At 40.0% G+C, this 15,022-nt stretch overlaps 1 protein-coding gene across 1 annotated transcript in view; it reads left to right on the forward strand.

The window, feature by feature from the left end:
- Positions 1 to 15,022, forward strand: part of PID1 (phosphotyrosine interaction domain containing 1) — a 235,226-nt gene that overhangs the window by 90,323 nt on the left and 129,881 nt on the right. Inside the window, exon 2 of the mRNA XM_004427655.3 lies at positions 9,776 to 9,922. Within this exon, the coding sequence (XP_004427712.1) occupies positions 9,776 to 9,922 (147 nt within the window). The remainder of the gene's footprint in view (positions 1 to 9,775; positions 9,923 to 15,022) is intronic.

The raw sequence follows: 15,022 nt of genomic DNA on the forward strand, positions 1-15,022 counted from the left end.
TGGGTTTTTCCAGTCTGATTGGTGGGAACAGGCCATACTGTGGGTCTGTGTGAGCACCAGCCCTCTAATCTCTAATCCTTTCCAGTGGTTCTTTTCCAGCTTTGGTTAGTTTCATTTCAAGCATACTCTGATTAATCCTCAGCTGAATATTTAAGGGGACCCTCTGCAGATTTCCAGAGTTCTCTCTCTGTGCAGATTTCTCCTCTTTTTTCTCTCCCCGGGCTTTCATCTGTCTCCTTAGCTCAGGGACTCTGCTGAGCCCTGTCTGTTTTTCTCCTCCCTCACTCCAGCCTGCAACTCTCTCAAGGTAGTCCCCTGGGTGGTTGTACAGCTTACCTCACTTGTTTCACATCTTTCAGGGATCACTGCCCTTCATTGCCTGATACCCAGTGTCTCACAAACTGTTGTTTCATAATTTTTTTCCAGTTTGTTTGGTTGTTTCAAGTGGCGGGTTCAGTTTGATCCCTGTTACTCCATCTTGATTGAAAGTGGACGTCAAAAATACTGATCTTTCGCAGTTTAATTATATTCAGTGCAATAAGATACTCACACCACCAGAGGCATGTGGGAATAACTTACTCAGAAAATAATAGATTTCTAAATGCTTATTCCTGGCCCATACTCATTGTGTGGAATGACAAGACAGACCTGTTAACCTATTCATATTATTACTTCTCTCAATCATTCACTCACTCACACTCTCTTAGTTGAATATGTATAACGTACATATAGGTATGAGTTAATTCAGCTGTACTTGATTTTTTTTCATGAGTGGGTGAAGTTTTTGTTCTGTGCTCTTAGTGTTTGTCATTTTACATCAGGAGTTGCAAATTCAAATGCCTCTAAGGGTCAAGCAAATCATGTATAGGAGTGAAATTGGTAAGGCATAAAATGACTATAAAAATAGTTGCTGGTGGGCCGCCCCGTGGCTTAGCGGTTAAGTGAGCACACTCTGCTACTGGCAGCCCGGGTTTGGATCTGGGCGTGCACTGACATGCCGCTTGTCCGGCCATGCTGAGGGGACGTCCCACATACAGCAACTAGAAGGATGTGCAACTATGACATACAACTATCGACTGGGGCTTTGGGGAGAAAAAGGGAACAAAAGGAGGAGGATTGGCAGTAGATGTTAGCTCAGGGCCGGTCTTCCTCAGCAAAAAAAGAGAAGGATTGGCGTGGATGTTAGCTCAGGGCTGATCTTCCTCACACACACACAAAAAAGTTGCTGGTATTTAGTTCAGTCATGCGCTGCATAATATTTCAGTCAACGATGGACTGCATACACGACTGTGGTCCCATAAGATTAGTACCATAGAGCCTAGATGTGTAGTAGACTATGCCGTCTAGGTTTGTGTAAGTACACTCTGTGATGTTTACACAACAATGAAATCGCCTAATGATGCATGCATTTCTTAGAACATATCCCTGTCGTTAAGTGATGCATGACTGTATAGAAGAGAAAGCTGGCAGTGGAGGAAAGAGGGATTATGGTGAATTGCAGAGGAAAATGCCCAAATAAATAAGGGCAGTTGCAACAACCAGCTGGAGCTAATTGTTTCCCTGTGGGAACGCAAGTAGCTTTTGCAGCTCTTCTGATCTTGTGAGAGAAGTGGAAATGCAAATTTTAATCATATATGTCTCACTTTTTGAATACTTCTTCAAATTTTAACCATAAAGCAGTCTGTGAATCAAATAAAACATATTTATAGGCCAAGTATACCTTCAGGCTGAGAGCTTGCAACCTGTGTTTAACAATCAATTGTTTATTAACTTATAGAAAAATAGAAGATGACAGAAACTACTTAAACTAGGAATACAGCATGTATGTATATCTATTTCAGATCAGTAAGAAAAATAAATAAATAAATGAATACACACACACACACACACACACACACACAAACACACATACACTCCCCTGAGTGAACCTTTCACAAGCCTTCGGGGCTTTTTACATACTTTGTGTGCGTGGAGTTATTTTTGTTCCTCTCCTACGTGATCTCTTGAGAGAATCTGTGATGTTCAAAAGAAATGCTTCCATAATTAAAACTGCGTGAATAAATATGGATGTGTGAACACAAGTATTTTCAGTTAGTTTAATAATAGCTATCACTTTAATAGATATAGACAGCCTTTTAAATTTATGAGTGTCTGGATATAGGCCTTTAAAATTAAGCTGTGACTTTTTTGAGTAAGGCAGGTACTAGGATAATTTGCAGCAAGAAGGTTAATGTCGATTTGGTGTAGGTCTTTCTTTCTTTTCTTGAAATACCAGATCAATGTAAACTGCATTAAAAAATTAACTTTTGAAATCAAATAGTGCAATTTTGTATACTTGTGCTAGATTTGAGGAGACTATCCAACTCTGTTTTACTTTTTTCTGTGTGTGTGTGCTGAGGAAGATTGGCCCTGAGCTAACATCTGTGCTCATCTTCCTTCATTTTTTTGTATGTGAGATGCCACTACAGCATGGCTTGATGAGTGTGGTGCATCGATCCACACCCAGGATTTGAACCTACAAATCCTGGGCCACCAAAGCGGAGCGCGTGAACTTAACCACTACGCCACTGGGCAAGCCCCTCTGTTTTACTTTTTAAAAGGACAAAAACGGACAAACAAGATCCTTTGCATTAAAAAATGTTTAATTAAAAGCTGAATTTAATTAAGTAAAATTTTTTTATTCACTCATATAATTATTCTTAATCATATAACAAATCATTCCTGTTTATTTAAGAGAAAAATATTTTTCTTGGTTTTATTTTTTTTGTGTGTGTGAAAATGCTAGAATAAATATTTAAAAGCAGAAATCCGAGAATTTACATAAAAAATGATAAGCGAAAGATCTTATTAAAGGTCACAAAAGGATGTCACGATTGTTTATTTTCTCATATTTGGGGCCTGAATATACCTTTTTAAAAACTAGTGGTGTAAAATGTAAGAAAACCACAACTGAGTTCCATTATTTCTTACAAACCTCCAAAGTAATAAAATAAAGTGTGATTATGAATGGAATGCCAGAGTCCTACTGATTTTTGCCAACTTGTACAAATTAACATTTGTTTGGGGTACTGAAGTTTTCTGTTAATTTGATTCACCCGGTTGTTCCTTGTGGTTCTCTTAAGGAGAACATTTGCACTATTTTTAAGCTTGATTAGGGCATTACTGAATCGGTCATTTGCAAGTTTAAACTGACCATTATAGTCAGCCTTCAAAATGCAGGGATGAACCGGGGATTAAAACCTTAATGCCTTCGCTTTCATTTGAGTCAGTGTAGTATTCCAGTTATCTTAGAAAAAGAGGAAGCATGGTTTGCCTTCCAAAGATGCTTTATATTTTGGATACAGTATCAGTACAAAGGTGAGATACACCCGATTTGACTTGGTAAAATATGTAAATCCTCGCCTGCTAAACTGGCAGAGATTAGTGTCTGAATAGGGGTAGGAAGCCCCAACTGTAACAAGGGCATGGCGATTACCCCATCTACATAATGGGGCTTGATTTAGAGGCTCTATTTTAGGATCGCACATAAAGCGCCACATGCAGAGGCTGGGCTTTGTTGAATTTGTCCGGGGCAGTACTCTAATTTTCTACAACACTATTCACTTCCCTTCTTTAGGAATGAATCACACATTTTCTTTATGGAACTCTGTGCATCTTTCATTTGGAAGCCGTAGCTTTTCCAAACTCCTCTATGATTTTCTTTTGTTGCCTTTTTATAATGCTGCTGGATTATGTTGTCTTAAGTGGCGTTGTCTTTATTGCACCTGTTTGTCCGTGCAGAGAACAAGCGATATCATTTTTGACCTGGCATAACAGAACATTTTAAAGTTGACAGATGAAGTAAAACTGTCACTATTTGCAGATGACATGATTATATATATAGAAAACCCTAACTAAAAAACTATTAGAAATAATAAATGAATACAGTAAAGTTGCAGGATACAAAATCAACGTACAAAAATCAGTTGCATTTCTATACACTAACAATGAAGTAGCAGAAAGAGAAATTAAGAATACAATCCCATTTACAATTGCAACAAAAAGAATAAAATACCAAGGAATAAATTTAGCCAAAGAAGTAAAAGACCTGTGTACTGGAAACTATAAAAGATTGTTTAAAGAAATTGAAGAAGACACAAAGAAATGGAAAGATATTCCATGCTCTTGGATTGGAAGAATTAACATAGTTAAAATGTCCCTACTTCCTAAAGCAATCCACAGATTTAATGCAATCCCTATCAAAGTTCCAATGACGTTTTTCACAGAAATAGAACAAAGAATCCAAAAATTTATATGGAACAATAAAAGACCCCAAAGAAATCCCAAGAAAAAAGAACAAAGCTGGAGGTATTATACTCTCTGACTTCCAAATATACTACAAAGCTGTAGGAATAAAAACAGCACGGTACTGGCACAACAGCAGACACACAGATCAATGGAACAGAATTGAGAGCCCAGAAATAAACCCACACATCTATGGACAGCTAATTTTTGACAAGGGAGCCAAGAACATATAATGGAGAAATGAAAGTCTCTTCAATAAATAGTGTTGGAAAAACTGGACAACACATGCCAAAGAATGAAAGTAGACCATTATCTTACACCATATGCAAAAATTAACTCAAAATGGATTAAAGACTTGAGTGTAAGACCTGAAACCATAAAATTTCTAGAAGAAAACATAGACAGTACACTCTTTGACATCAGTCTTAGCAGCATATTTTCAAATACCATGTTTGACCAGGCAAGGGAAACAAAAGAAAAAATAAACAAATGGGCCTACATCAAACTAAAAAGCTTCTGCACAGCAAAGCATGTAAATATGATATAGTCTACACAGAAATTGAAATATAGTGATGTACACCTGAAATTTATATAATATTATAAACCAATGTTACTTCAATTTAAAAAAATAAAAAGTTTGACCGAAGAAAAAATAAAGTTGACAAATGAGAAAACGGAGACACAGCAAGTGCAAGTAACACCTCGGTCTTTGCTGCTCAGCAAGAGCGTTTGCTGCCCAAATTGGGTGTCTTTGCAAGGAAGTATTTGACTATCTCTTGAGATTTAGAATTAATCTCATTTTGGCAGTAGCTCAGAGGGCTTTATCTTAGACATGAATGACCTGGGGACTATAATACCTTCTTGAGATTATTATTTGGTGCTTTATCGTTAAGGCTCAGCCTCTTCAAATAACTAAGTGTAAGATTCACTTTTTGTTTTTTAAAGGTAATGTTGTATTCATTTCTGCGGTGTAACATTTATGCAGTCCTTTTAAAATTTTCATTAGCGGCTCCATTTTATTTTCAGATGATTTTTCCTTAAGAAGTAATTTGTATTGGCAAGACTCTTAGTTGCAAGGATCAGACACCTTACTCAAGCACGCTTAAGCATAAAAGGGAATGTATTGGTTCATATTCTTGGTAAGTCCCTAGATGGGTCTGAATGAGACGCAGCTGGATCCAGGGGTTCAGCGATGTCAAGTCTGTGACTCTCTATTTCTCAGCTCTCCTTGTCTCTGTGTGGTCTCATTCTCAGACTGATTTTGGCACATGAGAAGGTCAGCAGCAGCTCTGTACTTACATCACCCCCATCTAACAACCCCATTTGTCAATTTCCCAGAAGAGTCTGTTCAGCCAATCTTGTTTCCTCAGAACCAATGCCTTTGGCCAAGGACATGCGGTACTCAGATGGTCAGCCTGTGTCATATTCTTTCCCAATATCAGGGGACGGGGAATTGTGACCGACAACCCCATTCCACAAAGCAGCATGTAGTAGTGGAGAAGTTTCGCTAAAGGGGGCAGAAGAATGTTCTTATTAAATGTGGCTGTAGCCGTAACACTTCTACCACCTGGAGATTTACAAGAGCAACTCAGAGTTACATAAAATGTTAATTTTCAACAAACAAATGTACTATTGTAGACTCAATGATTCATCAAATAATCCACGTTTTATTTCCCTCTTTGCCTTCATCCTTTCACAGTGGGCAAAAAGGACAAAACCATTAAAGAAGAAAAAACCTTTTTTTTTAAAAAAGAAATCATTTTCCCTGTTTCACTTTCAAATGTTGCCTTAGCCTCTCTTTGTAGCTCTTCTGACGAACTTCTCTCATGGATTCGTAGTTGTCGTTTGATTTAACAGTCTCCACCTACTGTGAGCAACCCTTCCAAGCAGAGACTAACATTTGATTTCTGTTCCAGCTGCGCCTACCACAGTCTCTGGCTGAATGTCGGTGTTTAGTAAAGGTGTGTGGAATGGATTGGTGAGTGAATGCATGGCACACACTGGCTGGCTGGCTGGAGATGCCAAAGCTTTGAAGAGTTAGGTAGCTGTGGTTACAAAATACATCGTATTGAAGTTGGAATTTGAACTCCATTATCTTCCTACCCCCAATTTACGGTTTTTAAAATGTTTGTTTTGTTTACTTGGCTCCCCAGCCAAGTAATCAAGGGCGCCTGTGTGTGCCAGTCTGCAACTTTCAGTCTCTGTGTGCTTAGTGACTGAACCAATAGCTGTGACATTTGGTCCCAAGAGGTAGACAGGAAGACAGTCTCAGGACTTCTGGGCAGTGAGGTTGTTCAACCCTCAGGAGAATAGAGTCACTTTTAGTGCCATCTTTTGGAACTTACTGTGTGGCAAGAGTCAGGCTGAGTTGAGCTGTGGTTTCATGTGCCTCTCATAATGCCTTGCAAAATGGCAGCCACCGGAGAGTGTCCCCACTTGTTCATTCCCTCGTCTTCTGAGCCTGTCTCCCCTTTATCCTCTTCATCCTGTGGCCTCAGTTGCTTTCCCACAGAGGCAGACCAACTTCGGCTCTCACTCTCAGTGATCCATGTTGCTCCTCCCAGACCTCTCTGCAACCCCCAACCCCACACCCTCTGTTGGACTGGGATCAATTAAGAACATGGGCAGAAATTTCCAGATTAATATGAAGACGTGCCCTTACATTTTTAAAAAATACAAATCAATACTCACTGGGAAATGTTAGGGAAAATCTCTCTCTCATTCAAAAAAGTATCAGGGCTGGCAACTTTGTAACCTAAAAGGTGGCTCTATCAGTCAGAGTTAAATCGGAGAGACAGAATTAGATAGTAGCAGACGTCTCCTCCTATATAGTAGGAGATATATACTTTGAGTTATTGAAGGAATTGGTTTATGCAGTTGTGGGGGCTGGCTAGGCAAGTCTGAAATCCTTAGGGCAGGCTGTCAGGAAGAGTGAGCTGGAATTCTCGGGTGTGGACTGAAGCTGCTATCCACAGGTAGAATTTCTTCTTCAGGGAAATCTCAGCTCACCTGTTAAGGTCTTTCAATTGATTGACTCAAGCCCACCCAGATTATCTAGGATAACCTCCTCTACTTCAATTCAACTGATTATGGACTTTAATCATATCTACCAAATACCTTCACAGTAACACCTAGATTAGCGTTTGCTTGAATAACTGAGCACGGTAGCCTAGCCAAGCTGACACATAAAACTGACCATCAGAGTGGCCAGTTGGAGTTCTAGTAGATTCTATGTGAACATGTGAAACTGTTTTAGGCCCTTGGGATACTTCATTGAATAAAACAGTTTCTTCTCCTAAGGTATTTATATTCTAGTGGAAGATGACAGACAAAAAAATAAACAAAATATCTATGTAATTTTATAGCAGCGATAAGAATAATAAAGCGGAGGAAGGGAATAGACATGATGAGTGTATATATTTGCAGAGCTAGCTACATAATTTGCAGGGCCCAGTGCAAAATGAAAATTCGCTGTCCATTATTACAAAAGTGCTTGCCATTAAAGGTACTATAACAAAGCTTTTTCCTTTCTTCCATGAATCTCTCTATGGAATAGTTCTGGTGGTTTTGTGTTTGTTTGCTTGTTTGTTTTTTTGCTATTTAATACTGTCCTAAGTAAAGAAAAATGAAAAAGTTAAGGTTATTAACATGAATTTACCATTTATCATTATATTGTGCAATGCCCACTTTTAATACAAATATATGAGCTGAATCATTGAAATTACACAATTTGCGTTTCCTGGTTCATACGTGCATTTGAATTTTGTTCTTACCGGAACAGTGGAAACACACCACAGAATGAACTCACCTGTTTTTATTTCACTTCTAAAACATGCACATTCTGCCAACACCTTACTTTTGGTTTACTGATTAGTGAGGAGGCACTGGAAGGAGGAGGAGCTGTGGTTGCCCTATCTGTCCTTCTCCTTCTATGTTATCATTTTCAGCATGTTGCCTAATTCAGGAAAGTCATGCAAATGAAAAGGATATGACAGGGTTCCTTGATCATTCATGTTTCTTAGAACACAGCTGACTTCTTTCTGCATTTGGAGCAAGTTCTAGTTCTAAAGAGTGGCCTCTTGTGGCTGTTAGTGCGTCTGCTTACTTATGGGTCATAGACTTTACATGCTTGCCTTGTACTCACTTTGTGTTTTGGTGAGTTCCTACACATCGAGGGATGCACATATTGTGTGTATCTCCTCGACTCACACATGTACTCCATTGACCCATTGGACTTACAAAACACAAGTCCAAAGATAAAGTTATGAAGGATTTCAAGGTGGTGACATTAAACCAAGAGCCTTAAACCAAACATGGAGCTCTCCTGAGCACAGGACCCTGTGTGACTGCACAAGTTGCATGCCCATGAAGCCAGCTGTGTGTGAGTGTGTGTGCACGTGTGCTATTTTAGATAATGTTGATAAGGAAGGATTGTCTTATAAGGTGACATTTGATCAAGGTGCCCAAGAAGGTGGGGCAGCAGGGCTTCAGATGCCTAGGGCAGGAGTAGCGTGCTCACAGGTTCCAAGGCGCATGTGTCTTTGCCTTATTCTCAGAAGAGTAAGGAGGCTACTGTGGCTGGATCCAAGTAAGTGAGAGGGTGGGGGGTGGGAGGTGATATCAGGAAGGCAGCAGGTCCCTGAATCATGCGTGAACTGGAAGGTCAAGGTAAGGACTTGGGATTTTTCTATGAGAAGAGGAAAAGACTTGGGGGAGTTTCAGCAGAGGGATAGCATGCCATAATTAGATTTTAGAAGGATTTCTGTGCGGCTGTGTCAATCCTCTGTGTGGGGGCAAGGTTGGAAGTGGTGGGAGCAACTGCTATAATGGACCAAACAAAGATGGGTCCTGAACTAGGTGTATGGGTAGCACTGATTAAATATGGTTGGATTCTGGACATATTCTGGGCGGATTTCAAAACTAGTGCCAACAGGAGTTGCATATAGACTGGATGTTTACCTAGGGTCCCAGACTGAGACAGTAGATAAAATGGTCAACTGAGAAGTAGTGAATTTCCTAAAGTTCTACAGCCAATGCATGGCCGAACTGGGGAAGGCAGAGAACAGAAGTCTTGTGTTCTTTTTCATCAGTTCTTCTCCTTTTCATTATCTTAGACTTTCCCCAAAATAGCTCTTGTAACATCGTCTTCCAAACATCTTCACTTATTTAGCTGAATTCAGCATGGATTACATCTCTAGAATTTCATCTATATGTATCACCTTGGAAGAACTTCTCAGACCAAGGTCCTAGGTGACTCTACCACGACCCCATATATTCATGGTATCTGCATAGGGGTTGGCTGTCCCCCACAGTTTCATTTTGGGAGTGTCATGATGATATCGTTCCCTCCATTTTACTAAGTATCTCTTGGCCTCCCCTAGTAAGACAGTTAATAAAACAAAGATTTTGCTACTGGGTTTGATGGACACTTGCGCCACGTATATTTCCAAATGATTTAACTGTATTTGGCTTATTTTTTTCTGCTTTGCAGCACTTTCAGACCATGCTGAAGTCTAAATTGAATGTCCTAACACTGAAAAAGGAACCTCTCCCAGCAGTCATCTTCCATGAGCCCGAGGCCATCGAGCTGTGCACCACCACGCCCCTGATGAAAACCAGGACTCATAGTGGCTGCAAGGTATGTGGCATGGGGCCAGCAGGGATCCTCTTGGTGGGACAGACAAAAGGATGTATAGCCTTAAGGCACTTGTTTCACTTTTTTAAAGAGTGAAAATATAAAGCAAGAACAAAATAAGCTCATTGAGTGATGGTAGCATGAATCCATACCCTACTTTATTTTTCTTAATGATATAGCATGCTTCATGGTTTATACATTGGAGACATAAATTTTAGTATGTGTGAATAAAATAGTATTCTCACCATATTTTCTGTAGCTCTATGGAACATTGGGCTTCACAAGAAAAGTTCTGTCCTTAATGATAATTCCTCCCTTTGTGTTTGGAATCTGGATAAAACATATCTTAAAGAATAAAAAACAAAACAAGTTTCTCAACAGTTGTACTCTCTGGGTCTTTTGGGGGTAATTTTGCATTTTTGTTTTGCTTCAGCTCTCAAAATTTATACTAGTGTTCATGCCTCAAAATCCATTATAAAAAGCATTTTTCATTTATGCAAACTGTAATACTGACATGGAAAGAAAACTAGAAATGAAATGCATAATTTTGGTAAGATTTTGGATTCTGTCTCACATGATATTTTTTACATGAGTTGATGAATATAGTAATTGGTTTAGAGGGAACAAAGAAAATATGTCATATGTATATTTTGTCATCAGAAATTTATTTTCAGTAGTGAATATAAAATAAAAATGCATATTTGCCTGTGGGTTTCTTTTATAACCTTGCAGATACATCCCTTCCTTATTGCTTCCCAGGTTAGGGAAGCAAAGATCCATTGATCTTTTTTGCCAGAATGTTCCATCCCCTCCCCACTTCTTGCGTAGCTGTGGTCAGATTGGAGCCTATGGTAATCTTGAGTGATGGTGGTGTACACAAGACCTCACACATGTCCATTCATTCCACAAATACTCATTGGGGCTCACTCTCTGTCTGGCATGGGGGGCTGTGTGAGCAAGACCCATCAGCATCTTTATGGGGTTTAGCTGCTTGTTGGGGGAGGAGGGAGGAGAAAATACAGGTAAACAAGCATTGGCTGGTGGGAAAGCCAGTCTGTGAAGAACTTGTGGAAGAATCTTTTGGGCAAAAGGAACAGGGAGTGCTAATTCTCTGAGGTGGAAACGGTGTTGGTATGTTTTGGAATGGAAAGGAATGGGCCAGTGTAACGGGGAAGTTGAGAAAGTTGTGGTGAGTGGTGGGGTCTGGCGGGGGTCCAGGTGTAGAGAGCCTTGACATCATGGCAACAAGTTTAGATTTTGTTCTAATTACTATGGGGAACCATAGAGAGATTTAGGCAAGGGAGTTGGTTATATGACTCCATTTTAAAAAGCAATCTTAGGGCCGGCCCTGTGGCTTGGTGGTTAAGTGCGCGCGCTGCGATGCTGGTGGCCCGGGTTCGGATCCCGGGTGCGCATCGAGGCACCACTTCTCCGTTCATCCTGAGGCCGAGTCCCACATACAGCAACTAGAAGGATGTGCAGCTACGACGTACAACTACCCACTGGGGCTTTGGGGGGAAAAAATAAAAATAAATAAAATCTTTAAAAAAAAAGCAATCTTAAATGGTACCTCTGCTAAGGTGAACTTGCAGCTTCCAAAGAGCAGTTGCCGGCAGCTCCGCCTCAGCTGGGAGATAGTGAATCCACAGAACGGGCCTTAGGTCCCATTGTGTGCAATGCTTTTGGTGAATTGAGGATGTAAAGGAATTATAAAAATGCTCATTAAATTCAAAGTGATATGAGATCAAATGAGGTTATACATGCTTTAGAGATTTCCTAAAGTCATTTTGAATTCTGTTCCTGTTGGGGAAAACGGCTCCTCAAAAGCGAGATGAAATCAGTAGGGACAAGTATAAGGAGAATTTAGTTTGATAAAGTCTACAGAGTATGTTTAAATGAGAGAGAGAAAAAAATGCAGTTACAGAATAAAAAGAGCTAGCAATCCAATCCAGATATGAAAGAGATGTGTGTGTGTGTATATGTGTGTGTGTGTATATATATATATATATACACATACATATATATATATATATACACATATATATATATGTAAAAAGACAGAGAGACAGAGACAGAGAAATATTTGCTAGGAGAATAAAAACCATCATTTTTCTGAAAAGGAGTAAAGGGTTCAAGATTCATGGAGTAATTTTTTCTGTGTACCACCGTAGGTCGTGATCATGGATTTTACTTCTAGAAGGACGTTAAAAAAAAATAGAAAGAATTCAGAAAAGCAGGCCACAGAGAGTGAAGGGTGCCCTGGCGTCAGTCTGTGGAGCCAGCTAGACAGAGGGAAATCAGCAATGATTTCAGCTGGACAAAGGGAAGAACTTCTGATTCAAGGTGAAAAACACATTCCACCGGGCTATAAAAAATTTATGAGCTCTCCATCCCTAGAAATCTTGAAGAGGCTGTTTCCAGGCATAGATAATCATAATCCTGGAATCAGGGATGTGGGCCAACACCCCGTGAAGTACTTTCCAGCTCTATGATTCTATTTGAAGCAAGAATACCTCCCATGTATCATTCTTCAAATTGTATACTATAATACACTTTATACATTTAAATTTTAACTGTTAACGTACTAGAGTTACAGTCTTTAATTCTCAAGGACAGTGTCACATTTGTGTTCAGAGTCATATTCCTTTGTTAAAAAACAAAATAAAGTTAGATTTTTGAGCCTCGGAATTTCTATTAAGAATCTCCAGACCTCCCCCATTTTTTTCCAATCATCCGCAGGAACAAAGTGCAGTGTTTCCTCTATGATTCTTCCGAGTAACTTAGCTCACAAAGTGGCAGCTGCAGAAGGAACTCTCTCTCTCTCTCTCTCTCTCTCTCTCGGGCTCACGCCTGCCAGGAATAATGAGCACATGTAGCTGGGCCCAGCTGCAGGGCCAGTGTACAGGACCCTCCAACCCTCCATCTTCACACAGTGCTAGTTCTTTTTTGCCTAACAGCTCTCAGGTTGTGTTTGCATGACTTTGGGTTTGGGGAGAGAGAGAGAGGTAGAGGAAGCAAAGGAAAAGGGAACAGAGAATGGATCGTGGTTCGCACTGTTGAAGCCCTGGCTGATCTCAGATTTCCCATTTCCCTCTGATCTGTATTCTCCGTGGGTCCTGATGGGATTGCCCTGCCAGGCTATTCATGTTGCAGGCAGCTGGGTCTTTGTGTGCGCTCCTCTATTGCTGCCACTTTTTTTTTCTCTAGTGGAGTTATTTAACTGTACAACTCGCTGCACACCATTAGAACACTCCCCCCAGGACCCTTGTTGGAGCTCTTCGGAGTCTCAGATGCTGTGTCCGATTTTGCAGCAGCAATGGTGGCCTGTCACGCCTTTCTTCTCCTGCCTGGCATGATGGAATCCTGGGTGGCTTCGGGTTGTTAGCAAACATTTAATTAATGGCCACTGAAAATCTACTGTATACCTGGACTTGTGAAGAAAGGAATCAAAGTAGGTGTTGTGGGTAATGAAACTTATAGCCCAGTAGAAGGAATAAGACGAGTGCCCAAATAAATAAACCACAGGTGCTTCTGAAACTCATGTGTGTATCAGAAACCCCTGGAGGGCAGATTTCGGGACCTTCCCTCCAAAGATTTTGATTCAGGCACACAGCTTGGTGGTGTTGAACAAGATTCTGCACTTTATTTATTTATTTTTCCTATCTAATATGTAGATTTATTTATTTATTTATTTATTTTTAACTTTTTGTTTATTGCAGTAACATTGGTTTATAACATTGTATAAATTTCAGGTGCACATCATTATACTTCTATTTCTGCATAGATTACATCATGTTCACCACCCAAATACTAATTACAACCCATCACCACATACACGTGCCGAATTATCCCTTTTGCCCTCCTCCCTTCCCCCTTCCCCTCTGGTAACCACCAATCCAATCTCTATCTCTATGTGTTTGTTTATTGTTGTTATTATCTACTACTTAATGAAGGAAATCATACGGTATTTGACCTTCTCCCTCTGACTTATTTCACTTTGCATTATACCCTCAATGTCCATCCATGTTGTCACAAATGGCTGGATTTCATCGTTTCTTATGGCTGAGTAGTATTCCATTGTGTATATATACCACATCTTCTTTATTCATTCGTCCCTTGATGGGCACTTAGGTTACTTCCAAGTCTTGGCTATTGTGAATAACACTGCAATGAACACAGGGGTGCATGTATCTTTACGCATTGGTGTTTTCAAGTTCTTTGGATAAATACCCAACAGTGGAATAGCTGGATCATATGGTAGTTCTATCCTTGATTTTTTGAGGAATCTCCATACTGTTTTCCATAGTGGCTGCACCAGTTTGCACTCCCACCACCAGTGTATGAGAGTTCCCTTCTCTCCACATCCTCTCCAACATATGTTGTTTCCTGTCTTGTTAATTATAGCCATTCTGACGGGCGTGAGGTGATATCTCAATGTAGTTTTGATTTGCATTTCCCTGATACTTAATGATTTTGAACATCTTTTCATGTGTCTGTTGGCCATCTGTATATCTTCTTTGGAGAAATCGCTGTTCAGGTCTTTTGCCCATTTTTTAATTGGGTTGTTAGTTTTTTTGTTGTTGAGATGCATGAGTTCTTTATATATTTGGGAGATTAAACCCTTATCAGATGTATGGTTTGCAAATATCTTCTCCCAATTGTTAGGTTGTCTTTTCGTTTTGTTGGTGGTTTCCTTTACTGTGCAGAAGCTTTAGACGAGGTGATTTACATGAAAGTGGTGTCTGGACCATACTTGGAGCTTGAGGTTGTGATAAAACCAATGTTAAGTGACATAAATGGATATACAGCCTGGGGAGGTGGGAGATGGGGTGGAAAATGGTATGTGGTGGCTAGCTGGCACTTGTATGGTCAGAACGGGTTTGCCACACAGCTGACCAGAAGGCTGACGTCTAAGCAAGAACTGGGCTCCGTAATTTTCATACCAGATGTCTGCCCTGCAGACAGCGCCGTGTATGCCACCTTATCCTACAGGGAGCACTGTCCTGTTTTGGATTGACCCCCTTTGGGCTACTCACTAACGTTCTCAAAGCCTTTACAAGATGGTGATAATGGTGATGACGATGGTAAAAAAAAAATAGTAAT

The sequence above is a fragment of the Ceratotherium simum genome, chromosome 37, assembly GCF_057802395.1.
Source record: "Ceratotherium simum simum isolate JZ-2026a chromosome 37, ASM5780239v1, whole genome shotgun sequence".
Lineage (NCBI taxonomy): Eukaryota > Metazoa > Chordata > Mammalia > Perissodactyla > Rhinocerotidae > Ceratotherium > Ceratotherium simum.